The sequence below is a fragment of the Anopheles ziemanni genome, chromosome 2 (assembly GCF_943734765.1).
Source record: "Anopheles ziemanni chromosome 2, idAnoZiCoDA_A2_x.2, whole genome shotgun sequence".
Classification (NCBI taxonomy): domain Eukaryota; kingdom Metazoa; phylum Arthropoda; class Insecta; order Diptera; family Culicidae; genus Anopheles; species Anopheles ziemanni.
The window spans coordinates 72,327,727-72,349,421 of NC_080705.1; the positions used below are offsets into that span (position 1 = coordinate 72,327,727).

Genomic DNA, 21,695 nt, shown 5'->3' on the forward strand with positions numbered 1-21,695 from the left:
CCATACCTAAGAGATACAAAAAAAGAAACAAGAAACGGGTGACATATCTTGCAAGATCGGTACAAGAACAGGGGATTTTGAGAGAAAAATAAAAGTGAGTTAAATTTACGCTTTTGATTGATTATTTGCTGAAATAGTGTTCAAATGTTGAGCTTTATAGAAACAAAACCAGATTGCTAGAAGTGTTATGCTGCGAAGGAACGAGCATTTAAATGGTAAAATTGCCACGAGCTCGTTGTAACCACTCACTTCCTCGTAGGCCTACTTTCCTGCTGTGCCATTGTTTGTCTATTCAGTTAATTTATATTTATGTTGTTATTTTTCGGCAACAAAAAAAAACTGCACCTCATAGCAAAACCCTTACCGATGCACTATACGAAGCCGCCGACTCGCTCGAACCAGGAACTGCTGACGTCAGCTACCAGGCGCCTCCAGCCCGAAAAAGCCAACACGATCGATTGATCGACCATCAGTCGGTGGAAAACCCTTGGCGAGTGTGGTGCGTAACTTTCGACAGTTTGGAGCAACGTGGCCTCGGCTAACAGTGATTTGATGTGAGTGTCAGCAAAATAGGTGTAGTGTGTGTGTGTTTTTCTGTGTTTATTTACACCATTTTAAAAGTGCTGTGAGCAATAGATCAGTGTTTAAAAGCCCGAATAGTTGAAACGTAGCAACTTGTAAAGAAAATCATCATCTACTGCTGCAATCAAACGTTGAGTATCGAATACTACAATCAAACCTTGCATGTTTACAACGAGTGAATTTTAACATATAAAAATTAAGAAAACATCCAAACCAACGTGATTATGTGTAGTGATCGACGGGTACCAAAGCTGCATCAACTTCAATTTTATTAGCTCAAACACACCGACTGTCGAACGACAGCTCCAATCAAGTATGATCAAGCTCGATCAAATGGCGCAGGATGGTAAGTGCCAACATGCGAAAAGCGCCGATTTTGCCGACCTACATTTGCATTTGCCGTTGTTTTCAAAATACATACCAGTTGGTAGGGAAAAAAACACCGTCCCATCAATCGATCTAGGGCGGGCTTTTTTAATTTGTTTTATTTGATGTCCGATCCAGCGCTTCACTACAAAGCACCGAACGTTTGGTGTGCGGTTTGCAGTTTTATTTATTCTATCCATGCCAAAAATTTCAACATACCTTCGAAAAATTGTACTAACGAAAGACGACCTACATGCTCCAGATTAAGGTTGGGCGTGGATGTTCGAGGGGTAAAGTGTGAATGAATGCGTTTATTCCGCCTATGTTTAACATTGGTTCAAATTTCAAACTATGTAATGGGGAACGTAAAACGAAAGGGCAAAATAAGGAGCAGGAGGAATGTTTTTGCACCTTGCTGACTAAGTTGACAAGCTTCTATTAACCTGACCTACATTGGGGAGAGAAAACTTGGTTTGGCCCCTTTAGGAAAGAAGAACAGGAGTCAAAGTTCCATTTCGATTTTTTTTATTTGGGGTACTACTTAACTTCTCAACAGAGGAACTATCCAACTCTTCGGATGGAACGCACGGGCTTTCGCATGTCCACAGAACCAATCTGCTCTGTCTGATGTTGACGGCTGTCGGAGGAGTGATCATCATGGGTACGATCGCGTTCGGGTTCTATATGTGTATGCCAGCGTCAGGTGTGTAAAACCTACACCGTGAAAACAGGTCCAACTCTTACTGACACCATGGAATTGTTTCAACTTTTCGATAGATCTCAACCCGCTCCCATCACCAGCGGTACTGATAGCGGTCAAGGAAGAGTATGAAGTTAGTCAGGGAACAATTGGCGACGAGATGGAGGATATTGGCGTGCGTAATTTCAAGCGCGAAGCGTACAACGCGTTGGTACGATCCCTCGAGCTACTGGAGCTGATGGAGAACTTAGAGCCGCTGTACGAAAGCCATCAGCGAATGAAGCGCGAACTTCCGGAGCCTGCACCGAACCGTATCTCGCGTGATGATCGCTCGGAGGAGATTACCTACGGTGTTCGGAGGCGCGTCCAGCGTGAGGACGATCTCGGTACGTTACCGATCGCCTACGGTGGGTTCTTCGGCGGAAATGGTGGACGGGGACCGCGCCGAAAACGACACCTTTCGCTGGAGGAGCTGGAACGAGCGAAGCGCAACGCCCAGAAAGATTACCACCGGCTCGAGCACGAGTACTATCGCTGCCGCAAGGAGGCCCCGAACGCAAAGATCTGCGATCAGATCTACGAGAAGCTGCAACGGCTCTCGGAGGAGGTGAACGCACGCTTCCAGGAGATGGCCAATTTACTACAGAACATCCAGGAACCGGCGACAAGCAAGAGCCCTTCGTTCCCGTCAGTGGTGTTCGGTGTAACCGAGGCACCGAAGACGAAAGTCACAGTAGTTGCGCCACCACGGACGACGACCTACCGGACGGAGTCGCACGTGCCGAAGTACGATCCGGAGATCGAAACCGTTGAGCAGCTGGTGAATCAGATGAACATTTCACAGGGATCGTCAAACGGTGGGTCTTCCGTGAGGAAGTTTGATCCTCGATTGCACTATCCTGTGGAGAATAGTTCCATTCAAACCTTGGACGATCTTTTCGATCATATCGACTTGGGATTCGTCGTTACGACGGAGCTACCCAAAGGAACCACAGTTGGGTATGAGTTCGTTGACAATACCTCTCACTCGAGTTCATCGCATTCGGTGTCGACTACATCAACAACTGTAAGGACAACGACGGTTTCACAACGCACAACAACTGACCACGATTCGGAGGAGACTTCCTTCGAGCCGAACAGAGGATTGTATATAAAGCCTGCAACACCACCACCGAACCGCTGGAGCACGACGAAAAGTCCTTCGCAGGCCGCTCGTAATCTGCACGATGTCGTCGAACAACTCCAGCTTGCCCAGATGCTCCAGCTACAGCCGGCTCCGTTCCACGAGGACCTCGGCAGTCCGCCGTCCAGCATCAGCGAGTTCGTCATGGCAAGATCACGCAATCGCGAACACACCCACCACGATCACGATCAACCAACCGGACTGGAACCAGACCCGGTCGCCTCCTCTTTCTCCGATGGCTCGGAAACACTGCGATCGGCCCAACACCAGCTCGTGGTTGGACCCAGCGCACCCTTCCTGAACCTCTGCGAACAGCTTCGATCGGCGAACGGTGGAGGCGCAAGCCACACTGGCCACGTCAAACCTACGCACCCCGGGACGTTCCACACAGGGTCCATCCAACCGGGGATCCCGTTTACCGGCGAGGCAACCAAAGCCTCGTCCCAGATCATCGTGAACTCAGCCTACGGTGCGGGATACGTACCGAACACGGTCTGCTTCTACCAGAACGCACCACCAACGGCCGCCGTACAGACGCCGTACGCGTTTCGGCCGGCCAACACCTACGGCTACCCGAATGGGGCCTACCCGCCACCAGCCTATCAGCACCACCAACAACCGCATCCGGCCGCCGGAGGTAAGCTTCCGCTAAACGATCCAGCGATCGATGCGCTCATTGAACCACGCATTCCTCAAGGTGCGTGTACGGTGAATGTGTGGTGAACTATTTGGGTTTGTTCGCTTTTGTGTGGGAGTAAAATTTGGAAGGAACTACAAATAAACTCGATCGATAGTGGTATCTTCAAAAGTGTAGATGTACAACCAAGCATGAAAGGACATACATTGGAGTTATTGCAAATTAATCCAGAATTTAAGATTCGTCCTTCTTGAACTCATTCACCAAAAGTAAACGAATTTCAATGATTATTTTTATCTTATTTTGTAGATCGCATTACGATCGTTTGAAATGTATTACTACTGTAAAATTTCCACCAGATCACGTATTTTGAACTTAAGATATTCTTTTTATTTTCTTGGCCTACTCAATTTTTTTTCTTGTAACGAACTGTTTAGTCATTCTGATCTTAAGCTTTGTTGCTGTGTTTTTCATGAATTTCTGCCTTTCTAGAAATAGAAACGGTCTGATAAATTCTCTGATTCTCTTACCGTAACCATGTTACCTTTACATTTCTCATCAATGATGTCACGTCGACGTTAATCGTGATGGTTCCCATTTTCAGCAATGATCAACATGCCAGTGAGCATCCAGAACCACCAACATCCCGGATCGCGTGCTTCAGAAGCCTCGAACGCACCAAACAATCCGATCCTTCTCTGTTCGATGATGTACAACGGTGAACAGCATGCTGGGCTTCCACCAGCGGCAGCGACCGTCCCGCAGCCTACCTATTCGGCACCATCCCGCCATCAGTTCGGCAACGAAACAAGTGATCATGGTGAGGAAGGTGAAGATCTTGCGTCAATGTTTGCCTCGGGTCGATCGCTGGCGGCTCGAGCCAAGGGACGTCAGCACTGTCGACGAGGTTGGGTACCGTGCTTCAGCTCGCATCAGTGCGTCCGCCGGAAGAGCTGGTGTGACTCGAAGACGGACTGCATGGATGGCAGCGACGAGAGTGCGTGCTCGTGCGTGTCCCGGCTGCCAAAGCGTAAGCTTTGCGACGGGTACGCCGACTGTCCGCTCGGCATGGACGAGATGGGTTGCTTCGGGTGCGAGAAGTTCTCGTTCTCCTGCTTCCACAACGAGGCCGAGTATCAGATGGCGCACCGGTCCGGCTCGATGTGTTACACGCTGATCGAGAAATGCGACGGCTTCGACAACTGTCTGAACCGGAAGGACGAAGAGGACTGCACGATGTTGGTGCGGGACCTGGGCCACTACCTGGCGTACTCGGTGCCCCACTCGTCCGGTGTGCTGCACCGGAACTACAAGGGTAAGTGGTACCCGGTGTGCCACAATGGCGTCCAGTGGGCTCGGGAAGCGTGCGAAGCCGAGCTCGGTCCGCTCACCAGGGAGCCGCAGCTGAGCCACGGACATGGTGCACTACCGGGACCGTACATTAGCCAGGCCGAGGATAGCGCTGTGGCGCAACCGGTCTTCAGTGAAACGTGCAACGGCGTGTACCTGAACGTGAAGTGTCCTCCGGTGCACTGCGGCACGAGTAAACTGCACGAGATGCACTCGGCGCGCGTCAGTGTCCGGACACGCCGTAACGTCACCACCGACGATGAGCTGGTGGAAGCGGTACGCATTGTCGGTGGATCGGACGCGGAACCTGGCGCCTACCCGTTCATCGTGGGTATCTTCCGCGATGGCAAGTTCCACTGCGGTGGAAGCATCTACAACGAGCATTGGGTAAGGACGGATTGCCTACATTTAGGCGCGTATCTCAGAACGTTTCAGGATGATGGAAAAGGGAATTCAGCATGGATTGTTCCTTTCAAATCGATTAAATTTTCAATTTGTCGTAGATATCATTCTTTTTAAACCTTCAGAACGATTCTGGGTATTTTCTTTACAATTTTACAAAAAACATCTTGAATCCTCAGTCATCAAGCTACTACAAGCAGACGGAATTATTGCACTTAAATTAAATTGTCCTGACAATTCAACCTTCATAGATCATCTCGGCCGCCCATTGTTGCGACAACTTCCAGCACCACTACTTCGAGGTGCGCTCGGGAATGCTACGGAAGCGGAGCTTCGCCCCACAGGTGCAGGTCACCCGCGTCACACACATGATAGTGCACCACGCGTACAGTGCTACGCTGATGGCGAACGACATTGCACTGATGCGTGTCGAGCACCCGTTCCACTACAACCGCTGGGTGCGTCCAATCTGTTTGCCGGCGAAGCATCGCACTACGAACGATCGCGACTGGCTGTGGGGACCGCCACCGGGCACGGTCTGTACGGCCGTCGGATGGGGTGCGCTGAGAGAACGTGGTGGTGCCCGTGAGTATGACGGGAGATTGAGGCTTTCGCTTTCAGTAGCGTTAAAATCACCTCTTTCGATTTCTTTTCCCCACAGCGGATCACCTGAAGGAGGTGTCCGTACCGATCCTGCGTACCTGCAAGCACAAGGTGGATCGCGATAGTCTGCAGATTTGCGCCGCTGAAGAGGAAGGCGGACACGACGCGTGCCAAGGGGACTCGGGTGGTCCATTTGTGTGCAAGAGCAGTGCCAATCCCTACGAGTGGTATCTGGCGGGAGTGGTCAGTCATGGAGAGGGTTGCGCGCGGGCCCATGAACCCGGAGTGTACACCCGTGTGGCGCTATTCGTGGATTGGATTGCGCAGAAGGTACGGGAACCACTTCCAAGTCAAATGGCCGGGTCCGACTGCCCCGGCATGAGGTGCATCTGGGGTGGAGGTGTTTGTCTGCCACCGGGCAAGAAATGCAATGGATTCGTTAACTGTCTCGGTGGTGAGGATGAGTCAGGCTGCGAAATGGATCGTTTACTTCGGTCGATGTCGAATAGGGGTGATGAGGAAAGCGAGGAGTTGGGCACCACACCCCGGGATATGGGATTCCACGAGAATAGACAAGCGGATGGTGATGGAGACAGTACGGATACGGTGGAGACAACATCTGTGGCACCTGATGAACAAACACCCACCATCAGTGTGGATCTTACGACGATGAAGCCGGAGGAAAGTACAACGACAACTCAGGAGGAAAGTGCTGAGGCACACGAAAGTATGATCGTAACACACACAGTCCATGCCGACGTTGTGGAAAGTACGACACCAACTCTGAAAGAGATAACTACAGATGAACCGAGTACCACTCATGCGAGTTCCTCTGAGGAAAGTACTACTGAGACAAGCACTACAGAGGAAAGTACCTCCGAGCCACCGACTACTGAGGAAAGTGCAACGGAAGAACTAAGTTCCACTGTGAATCCATCGACAACCGAGCAAGCAACGACTACAACGAGCTCAACAACCACTCACGCAGTAACTACGGACAGTTCCGCAATCGTATTCCAAGACGACACCATAACCACCCAAGGGCCAATCGAGTTTGAGATCATTGCGCCTAGCGTCCCATCCACAACGGAGGCGATCTGGAAGGCAGTGGAGAAAACGGTACTAGAAGTACGCGGACAAGCTCGTGTGGACAACGGTTCAATGCCGGCTTTAACAGCCGAAACCAGTACCAGTCCTGACCAGACCGATGAGCCACAGGACGATCTACTCGATCCTGCCGATCATCCGTTTTTCGAAGAAATCGACACGATGCACAAGGAGAAACACAAACGTGTCGCTAAATTCCGCATGACCGTGCACAATCTGCATACCAAGACGAATGCCCAGCTGGTTCCAGCCAATGTGACCGCTAAATATCGCCAGTTTTGGTGTCAAAAGTAAGATGGTGGCGTGATGGGTTTGGTGAACTGTTTTACGATCGTACGGGGTTTTTTCCTTGCAGCATCACCCAGAGGATCAATATGGCGCACCGGTGCGATCGTATCATCGACTGCGAGGATGGAAGTGATGAGCTGAACTGTACCTGCCGGGACTTCCTGAAAGACAAGTTTGATTTTCTTATCTGCGACGGAAAGACGGACTGTCTTGATCGTACGGATGAAGAAAATTGCAGTAAGTTTGATAGACGGATGAAGAATCGAAAAGCTTAACAAAACCTCACATGAGAGCGTTAACAATTATTTTATTATCCACCAGTGAACTGTCATGTGGACCAATATGCGTGCCGCATCAGCCAAGAGTGCATTCCAAAGGAGAAGGTATGCAATGGCCATCCAGATTGCCGATTGCATGAGGATGAGTTAGATTGCTGTAAGTATCAACACACGAGCTTTTGCATGTTTAAGTTGTCTATAAGAATACTTTATTAAATTCTAATCTCCTCTTCCAGTGGCTTTGACCGATGGACACAGAGTTTATTTCGATGCAAACAATTTGACACTCTTCCGAAACACGGGAATCGTGACGAAAAACACCAATGGGACGTGGGAAGTTGTGTGTGGAGCTGTACTAACTGGCAAAACGGAACATGCTGTCGAGAAGATTTGTTCGTTTTTAGGATTCGCGTAAGTTTCCATCAAAATTCGTAGGTTTTACTAGCTTTAACTATGATAACAAATGTTACAGAGGTTCCCGAAACTACTCACTGGTGAAACTGGAGCAGCACGACCTCCCGGCCGGAGTACTGGTGACCGTTGGTGACAACTACCAGAATCTAACCGTGAATCCCACCTGCCAGGCGTTGAAGGTATCTTGTGCTCAACACATCAACGCTACCGAACACGAGATTGCTCACTTCGATCCCAAGCCAACGGAGGAACCGGTGCAGGTGGACATTCGCCCGCTCAACCCGATCCACCGGCCACACCACATGCCCCAGATCGTGTTCCAGGAGAACGCACACATCGAGCTGATAGAGAACTTTGGCGACGACTACGATTGGCCCTGGAACACCAACATCTACCTGGACGGGGCGCTTATCTGCAGCGGGCTCATCATCGACGCCGCATGGATCATTGTCGCAAGCAGCTGTACGCGGTTGGTCAACATGCGCCATCAGTACGTGGCGGTGGTGGCCGGCGGTGCCAAGTCGTACCTGCACATTGCCGGACCGTACGAGCAGGTGGTACGGGTCGACTGCTATCACTTTATACCGGAAGCGGAAACGGTGATGCTGCACCTGGAGCACAAGCTGAACTTCAGCCGCCACGTGCTACCGACCTTCGTACCGGAGAAGTATGGCCAACTGAGTTTCAGAAAATGTTTATAGATTTCATCACAAAGTTTCCCCCTTTTCTTTCAGCGAAAACGTCACCGATAGTGAGTGTTTGGCCGTGGGACAGGACAAGTATGGACGAACCAAAACGCTACGAGTCCATTTGAACTCAACCAACTGCCAGGGTGAACGAGTTCGATGCTACCACAAGGATCTTAAGCAACCATACTTCCACCATGAGTACTGTTACACGCAAGGTAGGAACAACAAAAACACCTTATTTACAAAACTTCTTCAAATACTTTTGCATTATTAAAAATTGTTTTCTGAGTTCAAGCTCAAAATAGTAATGGTTAAATTACACGATTTTGGATAATTTTCCATTAATCAACTCAATCACTAGCTAGAAAATCAATCATGATCCAGATCTCGTAGTGTTATAATAGTTCATTTTCTTTTATCATTCCCCCAATAGAGGCGACACGCTCCGGCGTGATCGTATGTAAGACGAGCCGTTCCGGCTGGTACCCGGTAGGATTCTACCAGAACAAGCGCGGTCTGTGCGGTTTCAACGAGGTTGTACGGGTGACGAGTCTGGTAGAGTCGTACCACAAGATACAGCACGTCCTACACGACGAACAATGTGCCGGGCAGTACTACGAGGAACCAAAGTGCACCGGAAAGCGCTGCCGTTACGGGAAGTGTGTCGGTGAGACGCTGCTCTGCGATCGGAAGAATGACTGTGGTGACGGATCTGACGAGGATCAGACATTCTGTGCGGCACGCAATCGAACTACGAGTAAGAAAAGGATCGGTTCTGGAGGGTAAATAGATACTATAGGACTTAATCTATCTTTCTATTTATAAGACTGCCTACCCCATCAGTTGCGCTGTGCCAATGGCAAGTGTATCGACAAGAGTAGCTTCTGCGATCGGAAGAATGATTGCGGAGATTCGACCGACGAACCGCACGACTGTTCGTGCTATACGTACTTGAGGTGAGCCATCATGAGCCATAAGGTTTGGAACTAGAATTCATATGTGACCTTCCGTAGAATCACTGACCCCGGCAAGATCTGTGACGGTGTGCGCAACTGTTGGGACAAGTCGGACGAGAACCCACGCGTCTGTCGATGCCACGCGACGAGTTTCCGCTGCGGCGAGTCGGACATCTGCGTACCTTACGATTTCGTGTGCGACAAGGAACGGGATTGTCCAAACGGAGAAGACGAGCTGTACTGTTATGCCCTGCAGCAGAACTCCTATGAAGCGTAAGTCTTATCTCGTTGCGTGGGGAGGGTGACTCTTTTGTCAGTCGAACTCTGATCTTCACGTCCAAACGCTTGCAGTGGCTACGGCGAGCTGATGGAGCAGAGCTACGGTATCTGGCACTCGAAGTGCTTCCCGAAAACGGCCCAGTTTGATGATGAGTACATGCGGCGCGTGTGCGAGCAGCTCGGGTACAGCCAGGTGCGCAAGATCTACGGCCGGGCAATCGTGGAGGAGGCCCGGCTGCGGACGACGGCGAACGACACCGAGAGCCCGGTGGAAAAGCTGCGCCGGGCGGCCACGAAAACGGTCGTGCAGAACAAGTTCTCCAAGGTGGTGATCAACGCGAACCACACGTTCTACATGAAACCGAGCCGACCGATGTTCAAGGTGATCAACTGGAATCAGGAGGATCAACAGAACTGCCACCGGTTGGAGCTACTGTGCGCACCTTAGATCGCGAGTGGGTCCATGTGTTCTTTAGGATTAAGCAAGCAATAGAATAAAAATTCACTTCAACAGGCAAACGAAGGAGTGGCTTTTGAAGACGAAAGATGACAAAGATTATATGTTCCACAAGGTGAGGGTTCTTGTGTTGAAGATCACAGCCTGTGGTCGTTACCATAACTGTTTGATGAAATTGATCTTCATTTCGTACGATTTTATATCTGCTTTGGATATTCACAACCTTCTTTAGTGAGGCACACTCCCAAAAAGGATATTAATCGCTCGTCGTTTAGTTAGTCCAGAATTGATATCATTCAACAGATAGACGTACTTTGCAATAAATTTATTGTAACACATAGTTTGATCAATGGGGAAAACAGAAAACACGACACACGGTAAAACTTTCTGATCGGCTATCAGAGTACGTCAGCGTGGTGGGCCTACGTTCAGTTTTTTGGTCCACGTCCAAGCTGCGAGAAGTAGGGACATCCACCATCGAGCTTCTGCTTCAGCGCCTGACAGTCGCTGCTTTCGGTCCAGACCGCCGCCGGGCAATTCTGAGAGCCAGAACGAAAGTGACACCAACGTCAGATCAACGCGCAACCCAGGGCGAGTTCCTCTACTCACCTTGAACAGCGTCGTGTGCAGACAGTTGAGGAAACCCTGCGGAATGAAGCTGCAGCCGGCCCGATCAGGGGACGCCGAAATCGGTGCCACATTGTACGCCGGATCGCTCTGGATCTGACGGGCACAGTTATCGACCGCACCGTTGACAGCCGAAGCGAAGTTGGCATCGGCCCCAATCGTGGAGGCCAGCGTCCGTTTGATCGCGTCCGTGTTGAGAGCGTTGTTCGCGAATCCACCCGTCTCCGTCAGGATGCATTGCATAACGCACTGTCAGGAAGGTTCCAGAGGTTAGGGAAAACCTGATTCCTTTTCCATTTCCTTTTCGCCAGGTCATTTTTTCTACTTACACAACCCTCCGTCTTCGGGACGCCCGGCGCAGGCATCTGCTCGGACCGGGGATTGTCCGCCCGACACTTATCCATCACGGCCGTATCGACCATCTTCGGTATCTGACAACAGTCCTCGGCCGTTACCGCACCCCGTTGGAAGCAGGACGCATCCGGTGGCGGTGGCTGCGTGGAAATCTGCACTCAGGAAGGAAGGAAAAACAGTTTACGCAAGCGAAATCTACCGACTTTTTCCGGCAAACACCTACCATTCCAAACACCGCCACCAAAGTTGCCAAAGCGAGCTTGAACATTGTTTACAAAATGGTTGATCTGTCCGCTGGATTCTATTAACTCTCGATTGCGACTACACGGATGGTTCTGATGTCGATGGTCCTCCACACGGGGACATTTTATATGTATCTTTTAAGATTTTTTCACAACAAAACCGAGCTTCAAAATAAAAGCAAATAACTTCCGCGTCAGAACAAACATTGGAAACAATGTCTTGCTCATGCGCCAACCATGTGATAGTCGAACACGATCGAACTGAACCGAAACGTCCCTGTCTGCAACCTTGGGGTAATTGCTCGACAATACCCCAGCACCGGCCATGCGTGCCAACGTACAATGACCATATTTTTCCTGGCGTAGTTAGGGGCGACAAAAATAGTAGCTCGTTTATGACCAACTCACACATTATTCTGATTGAAAAATGCTATCAACCGAACAATGGACTTCCGTTTGGGTAATCACTCGTCAAAAATGGTTCCAAATATCCGGTTCTTCAATTTATTGATCATTAAACACGCCCGCAAACCTTTGCATTAAACCCACCCGCACAAAAACCCACACTGCTGAGACGAAAGCCCGCCGCACTAATCCGGACACTGCCTCAGTCCTCACGCTTGGGATGCTTTCGTAGGGCAAAGTAGGGACATCCTGACTTCAGCTTGTCCTTAAGCGCCGAGCACTCCGTCTTGGCGGTCCAGGCGGAGCTGGGACACTTCTGCGGGGTGAGAAAGGAGGGGTTTTTTGTATGGAAGTTGATTGTTGCCCACAATGGTGTTTGTAAATAAGAAAACGTACCTCGAACAGCTTGCTGTAGACGCAGTTGACAAATATTTTCGGGGCGATGCTGCAGGGTGGAGTTTTATCATCCGACGGGGGCTCTCTCGTGAAAGCGGAATCGACCTGGGCCGACGCAGCGCACTGGTCGATCGTCTGACCGATCAGCGTCGTGAAGGCGGGATTGGCCTTGGCCACCTTCTCGACAGACTTCTTGAAACCTGCGACATCAAATTTGTCGTTCTTGAAACCTCCCATAGCCGTCAGAATACAGTTAGAGATGCACTGCAACAGGGAAGAAGAAAAGGTAACGGAAAACTTGCGGTGGAAAACCAATTACGCTTCGGACGATGCCACGATCTTACCGATCCATGAGAACCATGTCCTTTAGCGCCTTTTCCGTGCTCATGCTTGAAAGGAAACTCCTTCCTGCACGACTCAAGCACGGACTTGTCGACGAGCATTGGAATTTGGCAACACTCGTCCACCGTGGCGGTCAGGTTGGCGAAGCATTTTCCGTGTCCTCCCGGATGCCCAGCGACCTATCGTTGAAGACGATGAACGGTTAGATCACATCTTCGACATCAAACCAAACAATTGTTCACTTACCAAACCGAGGAAAGCCGCTACTAGAATCGCTACTACGCACGGGCTCATATTTGCCGATATTGTCTTTGGAAAAGCCTATCTTCGAGTTTGCCATTTTATAGGGAAAATATCAGCCAAACTCGAAACGACTTTGGCCTGATAGACATTAAAATCGCATCAAAACCTCATCATGGAGTGAGGGTGAAAATAAATTAAAGGACACAAATGACAAAACTGAGCAGGATGTGTCATCAATGTGTGAAATAAAATTATTAAATTAATTTTAACTTAATGACAGTCTACAGTACGTAGTGTTTTAATCATTGTCAACCTACCGTTAGGAAATCATTTCATTTTTTTTTTCAAATCATTTTAAAATAAACCTGAAAGAATATATTGTACAACCGGAATCCCATCAAAATAAAATAAAATAAAATAAAATAAAGTTAAAGTTTGGTATTAAGAGTAAATTAAATTCATTATACAATTTTTATAAGCTGATCTTTTCAATCCATCTCAATGCTGAATAGTACGGTAAAGTATGCCAGAATATAAGAGTGGAGAATAATGAATCATCATCTCCATTATGTTGGCATTATCAAACAACTTGAAAATATATGCAGCAAAGCAACGGCTGGGTTAATTTATTTCTTTTTCATTTGCATTGCATTATCCAGCACTGGATTTTCAAGTAATAGACAAAACAATCCTGATTATTGGATTAGTTGGTCTGAATGCATGACTATCGGATGGAGTTTACTTTGGAGGGCATTTCAAACATGCCCTTTTTTAATATTACCTTATTTAATCCATGAATAATTCTACTATTTCTAACAAACCAAATTATTCCTTCAGCCATTTATTTAAGATCGTTCTTATCCAAAATCGAACATTGCTGCCCCGCAATTCGGTCGTGACAATTACGAAAACATATTTTGAAAACAGCTCTTTAAAAAAGGTGTAGCTCTATACAATAATATTTTAAAACATCTTTTTAAAATAAAAGGTTTATATTTGTTTTTGGTAAAAAAAAAACTATTTTTTTATCGGTACAGTGAAACAAGTAGGAACACCTAGTATGCTTTCAATTTAAGATTAAAAAAAATAACTAGCAAAAAACAGTGATTGATTTGCAGGTGAAAACGAGAGAGAGATAAAAAGCATTTATTGTTCCAATTTGGATTGTACGCCACGTACACTCGACTCATAAGTAGTTCCGAATCGTGCTCGCTGTCCCGATCCTCGTTGGGGAAGCTAATTTTGGTTTTCTGCTAGCTTGCGAGACTCCACTTGCTTGAACATTTCCCCCAAGTCATCCACCGTGTTGGCGCATTTGGTGAAATAACTTTTCCATTCGTCGCACGCTTTGCCTGCAGGAAGTAGAATAAAATTAAGAAAACAGAAAAGATGTTTACAATGAACGGGTACAATTGGAAAATTCACTCACTTCCTGTCCAGCTACTGGTGGGGCATTTCTGGAAAAGAATTTGAGAAAGAAAGGAGAAAAGCCCCAGTTAGAAAGGGTGAAACAGATACCTTCGGAATGGTTAATTTCTTACAGCATAACTTTTCGAAGCGGCGCAGGCTATAAGGAACGCAGGGGTTGGATCACAATCGGACTTCGTTAGCTTCTGGATAGCGGCGGCGTCCTTTTCAATCATCGGCATGCACTCCTCCAGCACAACCTTCTCAAGGAGGCTCTTCCATTCGCTCGAGGCCTGCAAACTCTCTTTGATGAACGTTCGCAGACGATCCGAGTCCACGCGCCCATCGGACTTCGTGAACTTATCTTGTTTGAAAACGCACGCGGAAAACTCCTGTAACGAGACCGTGGCACATTGTAAATGATCTTGAAAAGTCATCTCCCGTTCGTTTGCCTATCCTCGGAATACTCACACAACTTTGCTCCACCTGCGACTTGCCCGAACCTTCCACTTTGCTCCAGCACTCCTTCACGGTTTCGTTGAGAAATACCTGCGGCATCTCACAACACTTTTCCTCGCTCTCCGCCTTCATGAACTCGGGAACCGTTTTGCAGGCCGGATTTGGCTCCCCGTGGACCAGCTGGGCCAACCAGAGGGCAACCAGTACCTTACCGAACGTGATCGAAACCACTTGCAGCTGCGATCGGTCAACGGAGGTGGCCATCGTTTTGCGTAACTGCGTCAGTCGACAAGCGCTACTACCGAATATCACGGCCGAACGGAGGAGCGGACCTTTTTATAGCATAAATATGCCATTATAAAAACCAACGTAAAAACGGAAAACTCGGTGGCCTTGTGTAAATATTGACCAAAGGGGTTCATTGGAGCCATTTTTTCCCACAATCATTTTAGAGGTGTGGCTTTATGGGAACCCATTTCAGTGGAGTGTTTGAACATCGTTTTCCATCGCTTATTCTAACACATGAAAGGTGATTATTTTAGCGGCGAAAAAACGCGAACGGAAAAGTGTATTGAAATACACATGAAATGCCGCATGCTCGAGCACGGGTTGAAATGGATTCAAATTGCTCACACCTGTGGGCTTCGAATGGGGTTTTTGAGCACAAAAAAAACGAAAGAAAATAACGGAAAAGAACTTAATGATGTATGCAATTAAAATCCCAAATTAATCATTCAATTCCACAGCACTTAAGTATCTTAAGCTTGTAGCGTTTCTGGTAAAAATTGAATATTTCAAAGTGTATTTGATTAAGAAAGGTTTTGTATGCGTTTTGCAAGAATCAGAGGTTTCTAACCTTTTACCTTAAACAATCTTCAATTCTAATTGATTCCCGATTCTAATCGGTTCAGTTCCATTTATTTTTATTTGTGATACTGTTATAAATTTTAATATACGGTTTTATGGTGCCACTTTTCCAAGATTGTCCCTTTTTTCAATGAGCAACCACTAATCGACCCGGGAAATTCCGAAGAATGTTGAAATGTTACAGCTACCCGATTGGGTTTTCTCCTTCATCTCGTTGCATTTCTCACTGGTATCATCGAACCCTAGACAGTCCTGTGGAGGGAGACAAAAAAATCCATTAAGAAGTGTATTAGCGTAAGATGTGCTCCAACCCGGGAGAAAAACTCGTACCTGGAACCAACTCTTGACCATGCAGACGAAGAACCGATTCACTCGCTCATCGCACACGACGCGCTGGAAGTCTCCCTGGAACATGTTACCCTGGAGGAAGTCCATCAGGTCCGTCTTACACTCGTCGAAGTGGGCAGCCAACTTCGGCCCATAGGTGATGATGCGGGACAACGATAGCGGCACGCTGCTGGCCCACGGTCTCAGACTGTACCCTTGTAGAATGCACTGGGCGATGCACGTCGTCCCGGCCCTGTCCGGTTTCGGCATACACGCAATGATGGCGTCGTGCAGCTCCGTGAAGCTACGGCAGCATTCGCGAGGGTTTAGCGCACCCACCATCGTACACTCACCCGGTGTCGTATCGTTTTTGGGCAGGACCGCCTCGACGCCCACCGTGAAACCGAGGGCGATAACAAGTAGCATTCGGGAAGGTGTCATTGAAGCCCGCTAATCACTCTCACTAGCGTCCGGGTCCGTTGTCGAATGGCTTTTTATCAGTTCGGAGAAAAGCGCCACTATTCACGGGGTGAATTTCACACATTAGAGGCAATCAGTACTGACGGTGAGTAATGGTGCGAGTATTTTTGATGACCATGTTTGGTGCGATGATTAAACTAAACAAAATTATTAAACTTTAGAGAAACCGTCGAGTAGAAAAAAAACGTTAACGTGCTCATCAGTTTCCAATCAAAACAGGTCGTTAATAATACATTTTCAGTCATTTTACCAAGCCATAGTCTCACAAGCAGAATTTCCGGTCTGGAAGCTCAAATTTTGTTCATTATATTTTCATTAAAAATTTCAAAAGAATGGAAAAATATTTTCATTTAATCGAACGCATGACTGGTACTAAATAATTAAGGTAAGTGCGTTGGCGAATGACTGGTATAAATGTCACCCCCGGTTCGTCGAGTAAGGCACATCAGGCATCGGTTTAGCCACAGTTCAACCAGCAAGCTAAGAAAACTTGAATTCTTCCAGCATCAAGATGAATCCCATCTACGGCACCACCATCCTGGTCTTCCTCTGCAGTACGCTGCTCGCTTCGGTTGCCGCCGCCCCCAGCAAGGACGCCTGTGCCAAGGGAGACATCAACACGGATCCGTTCTCCTGCTGCACCATCCCGAAGCTGCTGGACGTCGCGGTCGTGACCACCTGTTTCGAAAAGTACCCGATCGATCCGGCCACCAAACCCACCAAGGGATCGTTCTCACCGACGGATGTAAGTGATAAAGGGGATGCGATGTGTTGGACGAGTTGCTAACCACCTGCCGCGTTCTTCTCCACAGTGCATGTCGGAGTGCATCATGAACAACACCGGCATCTACAACAAGAAGGGCGACGTGGACTCGAAGAAGCTGTCCAACGTGTTCACCGACAGTCTGCCAGCGAACAGCCCCTGGCTGACCGTGGTGAACAACGCGATCAAGGAGTGCTCGACCCAGGCCACCAAGAAGACGGGCGAGTTCGACAAGACCATTGCCGCGTCGAAGAAAACCGCCACCAAGGGCCAGCTCGTGTGCAATCCGGAGGCAAGCTTCCTGGTCGACTGCATTCACACCACCGTGTTCACCAACTGCCCGGCCAGTCTACGCTCGGCCTCGACGGAATGTGACAGCATCTGGCAGTTCCTGAAGACCTGCCCGTTCAGTGCACTGCGTCAGTAAGTGTGTTCCCCGAATGTGATGATTCTTCCTTCGGTGATGGGTTCTCAATTTCTTTCGATCAACTAGTAGACATTTTTCCACCCGGAACAGGTCAATAAAGAGTACCAGTGTAGAAATCGTACTGCAGGTTGGTCTCAATTTTGTAACGAATATTTGTTCTCCAAGCGTTCCGAATACACTGTGGGCATATGTAGCTCCAACTAAAAATATCTAATGTAGCATTCACCTTCAAATTAGATTTGAATATCTTGCTAACTCACCGACTTAGATTTCTTTTTTAAATTACAAATAAGATGTTTACAGTCACTTCTATGAGTGACCCTCGTCTCAATGCCGGCGCCCTTGCCTTAGCAAGAAAATCATATTTGATAACATTTAAACATAGTTTATTTCCCTACAACTAGACCAAAGACATCTAAAGATGATCGAGGGATACTACCCGACATTGATTTTATTTTCATTCGTTAACTACCAGAGAAGGATCAACAACGATATAGACTGATCTAGGAGATAGTAATAGAGACAGCGAAGGTAGAGCGAGAAAGTGAGGAAAACACGCGCAGTTCTTGGTCAAAAGGAGGGAAAAGCGCGTACAATATGTGATGCTTTTGGTAGAGGGCGCTCGTCACCATGTCCTACATGGAGACTGCTGTGCAAAACACGAAAGCTGACAGTGACCGTTTGGCCGGTACGCTACTGGAATGTAAGGCGGATGCCAAGGCATTCGATGAGGAAGGCAGAGGGAAAAGCTAACATTCACTGCGCAGACACGCACTGGAGATTTCGTTCCATTCGAGCCACTTGGCCACCTCGAGCGGTAGGTCGGGCTTGGAAAGGCTCGCCGAGTCTAGTACGTTCGGGCCACCAGACCCGCTGGTACCATTTTCCGCCCGCTCCAGATACTCGGTCGAGCTGGTCGCTTGCGGAGGCTTCTTGGGGGTACCCATCGCACCCTGCAGCGCGATACCGCTCTTCAGCAGGGTGGCCATAACGTCGTCCACCGAGCACTGCATCACCCGCTGGCGACAGAGCGCGATGCAGTGGATGAAACCGTCCGTTCCACCGACGAACCGGTGCTCCATGAAAATCGACTGGTTGTCCCAGTACACGATCTACGGTGAGGGAAATTAATTCAGTTCTGCTAAACGGGATGCGCTTGCCCTCCCGAAGAACGCTACTCACCCGCGAACTAATTGTGAAGCGTGTAAAGGGACGAATGAAACGCCGGTACCTTATCGTGGTCGCACCCTGGACCACCGATCCACCTTTACTTCTTATGGTCCGGTAGAGGGAGGTCCGCTCGTAGAAATCCACCCGAGCAAAGTCTATTTCTCGCAGATACCGCGCATTGTTCATATGATACAGTAATGTATCGATGTCATTTGTTAAGCACAGCCCTGAGAAAGACAAATAGGTTAGATTGTAATTAACTATAGAATAATATCCAAAATCAAGATCGTCACATCATTTGCATGAATTAATTTAGAAACCCCATTTTTCATCACTACAAAGACATAAAGGTATTGAGGCGAATTGATTGTAATAGCAGAAAAACAACAGCACGAAAGAAATTATACCAATCTAAACTTATTTTAGCTTTCTAATCTCCAAACTACAGCTCTTGCTGATTTTTCTAAATCTTATCATCGTTTTGGTTTGGTACTGAGCAGATTTTATTCCAATTATGAATGCGATGCATGACACACCAGGCGTCTCCATCATTGAAGGATATCAAATTAACTTATTTCTATTTATTCAATTCTTGAAAAAGTACATGCTAAATTCTTCCGAAGTACTCGTTTCTTGCATAATTAAACGTGAACTAATTATTCGTGGAACAATCCTCCAGATTCCGCATCGCTTGGTCTCGCTAACGATGGAATCGATTACGTTTGCGGTAGCAGTACGCTTTGGAGCATGTTTAACTCGCAGCCACAAACTAATGATTCCGCGGAAACCGTCCCAAGCGATCGAAGTCGCATAACTTCCCGTGCGCTATATTTAGCACATCGTCTCCGTAACAAGCTCCGCAAGCTCCGGTTGCCAAGTGGCATGCGATGGACAAGGGTTGCCGGAGGGAGGAAAATGATTGTCCGCAAGAAAAAGGCCCTCCCGCGACCCGTGTGTCCGTCTTCTGTGCCCACTCACCGACAACACTGCTGGTGTCTAGAATGTGCATCCGCTTCTTGAGAAAGCGCGCCGACAGTACGCAAAGGCACATCCGCAGGAAGTAGTGCAGCTCGAACAGCGCGTACAGCGCCACCAGAACACCGAGCACAATTCCGAGCGCGGTACAAAGCATTTTCGCAGCACCACGGTATGCGATAGGACGATGGTTTTCGGGAACGTGGATGGTGACTCTAGAAAACACTTGCAACAACCACCGCACGCGTTAGGAATTTGTTTGCTGTGACTGCTGAACTATGCTGAGTCGCTTTTTATCCCTCCTTTCTTCTTACTCTCGGACGCTCGGCAAACCAAAACTGCGACCGTTTGTTTCGTTCATTTTCCTTCCGCTGGGGACGAATTGTCAAACGAAACAGGATGGTAAACCTAAAGGCCTCTGTCACGCGCGCACCGAACAAACAATACTGTTCAACGCATCTTGGCCAGGGATGGCGATGAAATGGACACTTTCTTCACGTTCGGGATGGTGACGGACTGCTGAAGCGAGGCCTACTACTAGAATCCTTGACCGCAGTCAAGGTAGTGGCGGCACATGTGACAGCTGAAGAGCGAGGAAAAGCAGGCGAACTGTCAGACCGCGAGGATAAGATGATGGCAGCCAGCAAAAGGACAAGGCTTCTTTGACTAGTGGTTTGTTTTGGTTTTGGTAGCGCATGCGCTTCCGGCAAGCTATCGAACGATAGTTCAAACCGCCTGCACTAACACCAACACGTTCAGGTGCATTCTTTCGTAACAGCGGGCGATGTAAACAGAAGGTAAAGCCAGTGAAAGGTGAGCTCGCAGTGCAGGTGCAATGTGGTGAGAATTCTCATACGATCGATGCTGAACAGTGGAACCCTTAAGTGTAACATTAAGATGTTTTCCAATTTTTAGTTGACTCATTTATTTGAGGTAGCAAAATTTCAATAGTGCTTTTGTTTTGTTCCCAAACCAAATCTGAAGGGAATACTTATATTAAAAAATTAGAAAAGAAATAAGTTAAGTAACTAGTATTATAGTAAGATTGCTATAAGATATTTAACGTTTTCCTTGTGGTATTCCATTGAAAAACTTCATTTCATCTGATTGATTAAGTGCATAGGTGCGTAAAGATATTTATTTAAAATGTTCACTCATATTTCATTCATTCATTCATTCTCCGAACTTTACAAAAACGGACACTGGCTGTGATACTCCTTCAATTTATTGCAGTCCGCATTGACGGTGAAAAGTCTGGCGGGACATTCGGCGAACAGCGTCATACCCATGCAGGCCAAAATCGTCCCCGAAATCGGATGGCAGATCTGTTCACCCTCGAACGCCGGTTTCAGCAATGCGCCAGCGTCGATTTCTTCCTTCATCGAATCAGCCATCTTAAAGCACGCATCAATGGAATCCAGCGTGATCTGCTTCCACTCAGGAGCCATCGGTTTGGCCGAATCCACATACAGCTTGGTAAGAGCCTCTCGATCGATCTTCCCGTTGGAGTACAGCTTTGTCGAGTTCATAACACACTCGGCTACGCACTGGCGTAAAGAGGAAAAAGGTTAGAAAAATACAAAACTCGGGAGTTGAAGCCGCACACTTACGCATCCCCTCGGTATACCCTCCATCGTCATTTGGCGCTTGGTTTGACTGATCCACTTCGAATGGCAGGCCATGAACGCACTCGGTTCTACTAACGCTGGAGTAATGCAACATTCTGCCGCATTCTGTCGGTAAAACAGAGGAAGAACTATTTGTTAAACATTCAATTTCTAATACAAACCATAGCTTACCTTGGGAATGGGAGGTCCTTTAAGGCAAGGATTGTCAGCAAAAGCTGAACTTAAAACAATCCCGAAAACCACTAATACTTTGAGATTTACTTCCACCATCTTGTGATAAAGCAAGCCGTTC

At 47.9% G+C, this 21,695-nt stretch overlaps 8 protein-coding genes across 8 annotated transcripts; 2 read left to right on the top strand and 6 right to left on the bottom strand.

Annotated features, from left to right (window-relative positions):
* The first annotated feature begins 897 nt into the window (after positions 1-897).
* Positions 898-10,282, top strand: LOC131294272 (serine protease nudel). The gene is made up of 17 exons (XM_058322318.1): positions 898-928; positions 1,505-1,651; positions 1,750-3,528; positions 4,073-5,205; positions 5,472-5,805; positions 5,882-6,409; positions 6,467-6,570; positions 6,616-7,220; positions 7,286-7,455; positions 7,540-7,653; positions 7,733-7,907; positions 7,969-8,577; positions 8,645-8,814; positions 9,033-9,356; positions 9,426-9,555; positions 9,613-9,828; positions 9,907-10,282. Exons 1-17 carry the CDS (start codon positions 898-900, stop codon positions 10,280-10,282), a joined length of 6,945 nt encoding a protein of 2,314 aa, XP_058178301.1.
* Positions 10,283-10,719: 437 nt separating this feature from the next.
* On the bottom strand, positions 10,720-11,540 carry LOC131294274 (general odorant-binding protein 67-like). The gene is made up of 4 exons (XM_058322319.1): positions 11,496-11,540; positions 11,248-11,424; positions 10,901-11,167; positions 10,720-10,830 (listed from the first exon to the last, which is right to left on the bottom strand). Exons 1-4 carry the CDS (start codon positions 11,538-11,540, stop codon positions 10,720-10,722), a joined length of 600 nt encoding a protein of 199 aa, XP_058178302.1.
* A 581-nt stretch (positions 11,541-12,121) lies between these two features.
* Positions 12,122-12,951, bottom strand: LOC131294275 (general odorant-binding protein 67-like). Its single transcript, XM_058322320.1, has 4 exons — positions 12,904-12,951; positions 12,660-12,836; positions 12,316-12,579; positions 12,122-12,235 (listed from the first exon to the last, which is right to left on the bottom strand). The coding sequence occupies exons 1-4, from the start codon at positions 12,949-12,951 to the stop codon at positions 12,122-12,124; spliced, it is 603 nt and encodes a 200-aa protein (XP_058178303.1).
* A 1,185-nt stretch (positions 12,952-14,136) lies between these two features.
* On the bottom strand, positions 14,137-15,030 carry LOC131294276 (general odorant-binding protein 66-like). Its single transcript, XM_058322321.1, has 4 exons — positions 14,779-15,030; positions 14,442-14,699; positions 14,330-14,357; positions 14,137-14,252 (listed from the first exon to the last, which is right to left on the bottom strand). The coding sequence occupies exons 1-4, from the start codon at positions 15,028-15,030 to the stop codon at positions 14,137-14,139; spliced, it is 654 nt and encodes a 217-aa protein (XP_058178304.1).
* Positions 15,031-15,774: 744 nt separating this feature from the next.
* LOC131294277 (uncharacterized) lies at positions 15,775-16,401 on the bottom strand. Its single transcript, XM_058322323.1, has 2 exons — positions 15,964-16,401; positions 15,775-15,885 (listed from the first exon to the last, which is right to left on the bottom strand). Exons 1-2 carry the CDS (start codon positions 16,399-16,401, stop codon positions 15,775-15,777), a joined length of 549 nt encoding a protein of 182 aa, XP_058178306.1.
* A 550-nt stretch (positions 16,402-16,951) lies between these two features.
* On the top strand, positions 16,952-17,630 carry LOC131281753 (general odorant-binding protein 66-like). The gene is made up of 2 exons (XM_058311101.1): positions 16,952-17,185; positions 17,253-17,630. The coding sequence occupies exons 1-2, from the start codon at positions 16,952-16,954 to the stop codon at positions 17,628-17,630; spliced, it is 612 nt and encodes a 203-aa protein (XP_058167084.1).
* Positions 17,631-18,141: 511 nt separating this feature from the next.
* On the bottom strand, positions 18,142-19,932 carry LOC131281278 (protein THEM6). The gene is made up of 3 exons (XM_058310555.1): positions 19,779-19,932; positions 18,813-19,027; positions 18,142-18,742 (listed from the first exon to the last, which is right to left on the bottom strand). The coding sequence occupies exons 1-3, from the start codon at positions 19,930-19,932 to the stop codon at positions 18,380-18,382; spliced, it is 732 nt and encodes a 243-aa protein (XP_058166538.1). The 3' UTR covers positions 18,142-18,379.
* A 1,030-nt stretch (positions 19,933-20,962) lies between these two features.
* Positions 20,963-21,673, bottom strand: LOC131294278 (uncharacterized). Its single transcript, XM_058322324.1, has 3 exons — positions 21,575-21,673; positions 21,386-21,508; positions 20,963-21,322 (listed from the first exon to the last, which is right to left on the bottom strand). The coding sequence occupies exons 1-3, from the start codon at positions 21,671-21,673 to the stop codon at positions 20,963-20,965; spliced, it is 582 nt and encodes a 193-aa protein (XP_058178307.1).
* Positions 21,674-21,695: the final 22 nt, after the last annotated feature.